General features: G+C 70.3%; 1 protein-coding gene across 1 annotated transcript; it reads left to right on the forward strand.

Annotated features, from left to right (window-relative positions):
* The first annotated feature begins 218 nt into the window (after window positions 1–218).
* On the forward strand, window positions 219–3,401 carry NKX1-1 (NK1 homeobox 1). Its single transcript, XM_037126815.2, has 2 exons — window positions 219–681; window positions 2,539–3,401. The coding sequence occupies exons 1-2, from the start codon at window positions 219–221 to the stop codon at window positions 3,399–3,401; spliced, it is 1,326 nt and encodes a 441-aa protein (XP_036982710.2).
* Window positions 3,402–3,893: the final 492 nt, after the last annotated feature.

The following is a 3,893-nucleotide window of genomic DNA, read 5'->3' on the forward strand; positions in this document are numbered from 1 at the left end:
CGGGGCCGCCATAAATGCGCGGACCGGGCGCGGCGGGCGCCTGAGGCGGCGGCGGCAGCGCCGGGCAGCACCGGCCCAGCGCGGGGCGCAGGGCGCGTCCCGGAGATCCAGCTGCGCCGCGGCGGCCTGCGGGAGACTGTGCGGCCGCGCGCGGACCGCCAGGGATGGGAGCCCAGTAGCCGGCGAGTCCGGAGCGGCGGGATCGGCGGGAGGCCGGCATGAGCGCGAGCGGCCCGGCGGCTCCCGGGGACGGCCCCGCTCTGCCGCCGCCGCTGCCGTCCGCACCCGGCCCGGGGCCCGCACCGCCTGAGCCCGCCGCCGCCGCCCGGGACACCATGGACGGGCGCGCCGAGCTGCCTGCCTTCCCCCGGGCCGGAGCCCCGCCGCTGGCTGCCGGTGACACGGCCCCCGCGGCGCCCGAGGGAGCCGGGGTGGCCCGCCCCGCCCCGCCGCCGCGCCCCACCTCGTTCTCGGTGCTGGACATTCTGGACCCCAACAAGTTCAACAGCAGAAGACGCCGCTGTGTGCTGCTGGGCCCCGTGGCGCCCACCGCGTGCGCCCCGGCCCCGTGCGCCCCGGTCCCCGCCGCCCCGGGGCGTCCGCCGCGCGCAGAGGAGCTGGAGCGCCGCGCCTTCGCCGCCGCCGGAGGAGCTGGAACCGCCACCGGAGCGGAGCCAGCGCGTGAGTAGGACACCGCCGGCGCCGGGTGGCGGGGGCAGGGGACGGGCAGTGCTCTGCGTTTACGTTCCGGAACCCCTCCTCGAGCCTGTCGGGCCGGGGCCAAAGCTCAGTGTAAAGTTCGCAGCGCGCGGGGCCGCACCAGCCGGCCCTCGGCCTCCTTCCGACCCGGACTCTGGGTCCCGCACCCAACCGCGCCTCCCGGATGGCTCTGCGGGGCCGGCCCGAGGCCGCCGGGCCGCAAGGCCGGCCGGGGTTTGGCCACCGCGTGTGCCCACAGGGCAGTGTCGGCGGTGCCGGAAGAGACGAGGAGGCGCAGGCGGCGGGCCGGTGACCTCCCCACCCCCATCGCAGCCGCCTGAGGCCTCCTTCCCTCTTTTTTTTTTTTTTTTTTTAAACAAATCAGACTAATTGTGACAAAAGGCTGGTTATCTCTGCAAAAACAATTAAATCCCTTCGATTACAGTTAAGGGGAAATGTGCTTAGCGGGGGAAAGCGGCTGGTAATGGGGCGGCCCGCGCCCGGCCGGTCGATATCCCATTACGGCCGCGTGCGTATCTCTTTCAAGCACCTTGCGAAGTCTCCCCCCGAACATCTAAATTATAGGGTCAAAATTCGGATAATTACTCGATTAAAACCTATTACACTTATTAGGGGCCGTTATTGATCAGGAATTGCATTCGACCAGCTCCTGATTGCTTCTGTGCCCCTCCCCAGGCCCTTCCTCCTTCCAACTTCCAGGCTCCTTGGCTCCCTGGGACCAGCGCGTGGGAGGGTCTGGGGCAGGGGCCCCGCCTGGCACCTGCACTCAGCTCCTCCAGGTGCGGACCCTTCCCGGAGGCGATCCTTCCTGTGCGTCTGCCTGGCTGGGGCTCCCAGAGCCTCCACTCCGGCAGAGTGCCCATCCCAGGTGGACGGCCAGGCTCTTGCTGGTTCAGAGAGGGAGCCGGGTGGGGCCCCTCCTCCTCATCCCACCTCTGAACAGGGCAGGGGCTGGATGCACAGGGGCTCTCGGGGTCCCCTGCTTTTGCTAAAGGGGTGGGGGGTGCTGGGCACCTGCTCTGCTTTTGGTTACCCTGAAGGAACACGCCAGGGCTGAATTTGTGGTTTATTCCCTGGTCTCTGGGTGCCAACCGGACCCCACAGCGGACTGGGTGCTGGACAGAATGGCACCATGAAGGGCACCTGCCCTGATTTCTCTCCTGGTTGTAGAACCACTTGTGGGGTTGGGAGCTGCACAGACCACTCCCAGGCGCTGCCCAGGACAGACACGTTCTTCCAAATTCCCAAGGCTCAGAACGCAGCCACCGCGGGTCCTCTGCTTGGAGGATCCGGCTCCAGTTCCCCCCGGGCCTCTGGGTAGGCCTGGGCCGGCGATTTGGGTCCCCAGACCTACCCTCCCCGCGGCCTGTTCCAACCCACTCCCGCCGCTGGCCCCGCGGCTCATAGGTGCTAGGTAATTGGCTGGCCCCGCGCCCTGCGTCATTAGAGGGTGATATAGGCCGAAATAAATTAAATGGCCCTTAACTAGTTTGCACGTTACACAAATGAGTTTAATTAAGTTTGTATCTGCCCCGCGGTTCGATCTGAGTTTTGACTCCTGCCGCAAAGTCCGCGGGTCCCGCTCAGACAAAGGCGCGCGGCTCGGGGGCGCGGTGGGAGCGCGGGTGGAAAAGAGGGGCGAGGGGAAGGAGGGCGAAGGCTCAGGGGAAAAGGGAAGGAGGCGGACAGACGAAAGAATCAACGAAACGGGAAAAGGGAATCCCCGCGGGGGCGCGGGAACGGCCGCAGCGGCGGAGGACGAGCAGGGAAGGAGGGCGCGAGTCTAACTGTCCCGTCCCGTCCCGTCCTCGCCCGCAGACTCCGGCGACCCCTACCAGGCGGACGAGGCCGAGGCCAACGGCTACAGCAGCGGCGGCCGCAGTCCGAGCGCAGACAGCGGGGACGAGGCGCCGGAGGACGAAGACCCGGCGCCGGAGGCTGGGGTGGCGCGCGGTGTGGAGGAGGCATCGGGAGGCGGGGGCGGCCTCGCGGCCCGCGGGTCGGGCTGCCCGGGCGCAGCGGAGGCCGAGGAGGCGCCCGGCACCGTGGACGAGGCCGCAGCGCCCGGCCCCCGGGGAAACTCACCGGGAGCCCCGGGCCCGCCCGGGGCCTCAGCGGGGGCGCCGGCGCCGGGGGGCGCGGGGACGACCCCGCAGGGCACGGCCGGGTCCACCAAGCCCAAGCGCAAGCGCACGGGCTCTGACTCCAAGTCCGGGAAGCCGCGGCGCGCGCGCACCGCCTTCACCTACGAGCAGCTCGTAGCGCTGGAGAACAAGTTCAAGGCGACGCGCTACCTGTCGGTGTGCGAGCGCCTCAACCTGGCGCTGTCGCTGAGCCTGACCGAGACGCAGGTGAAGATCTGGTTCCAGAACCGCCGCACCAAGTGGAAGAAGCAGAACCCGGGCGCCGACACCAGCGCGCCGACCGGCGGCGCCGGGGGTCCGGGGCCCGGCGCGGGGCCGGGAGCGGGGCTGCCGGGCGGCCTCAGCCCGCTCAGCCCGTCACCGCCCATGGGCGCGCCGCTCGCCATGCACGGCCCAGCGGGGTACCCGGCGCACGGCCCCGGCGGCCTGGTGTGCGCCGCGCAGCTGCCCTTCCTGTCGAGCCCGGCGGTGCTGTCGCCCTTCGTGCTGGGCTCGCAGACCTACGGCGCGCCCGCCTTCTACGCGCCGCACCTCTGAGCGCGGCCCGGGCGGCCCTTCGGTGAGGCGCGGTCGCTGACTCTGTGTACAGCCGGTTGATACGGAAGAGTTTTAAATTTATAAGCGACTGTCTGCGTCGGGCCCGCCCCGCTGGGAAGCACTTTGCCGAACTTATTCAATCAATAAACCGCAGGAGGCCGCGCCCGCGTCCCTCCGGCTTCCGCGCCGCCCGCGCTCCGTCCTCCTCGCGGCTCTTCCTCGGGGACTTCAGTGCGACCGAGAGGCCCGCGGGGCGTTCTCTCCGGCGTGGGGCTCGGGTCCCAGATTCCCCGCGGGTCGGCGTCCCGCAGCCAAACTGGTCGGCGGACCCCGTGCCCTTGGGGCGGGCGCAGAGGTTCGCCGGCTGCGCCAGCCCAGCGTCTTCGCCGGGGCCCTACCCCGCACCCCTGCGGCCCGGGGGAGTCCTCTGTCCCCCGCTATGCAGCCCCGGGGCACTCTCGGGGGTGAGTCGGGATGCCCAGTGGGACAGCT

This window comes from Artibeus jamaicensis, unplaced genomic scaffold (genome assembly GCF_021234435.1).
Source record: "Artibeus jamaicensis isolate MK-2021 breed Jamaican fruit bat unplaced genomic scaffold, CSHL_Jam_final contig_76, whole genome shotgun sequence".
Classification (NCBI taxonomy): domain Eukaryota; kingdom Metazoa; phylum Chordata; class Mammalia; order Chiroptera; family Phyllostomidae; genus Artibeus; species Artibeus jamaicensis.

What these genes read in the sequence shown, in the direction of transcription:
- NKX1-1 (XM_037126815.2), top strand. Translation starts at nt 219, where the DNA reads ATGAGCGCGAGCGGCCCGGCGGCTCCCGGGGACGGCCCCGCTCTGCCG. An exon ending in CACCGGAGCGGAGCCAGCGC is followed by an intron (nt 682 to 2,538) that starts GTGAGTAGGACA and finishes CCTCGCCCGCAG; the next exon opens with ACTCCGGCGACCCCTACCAG.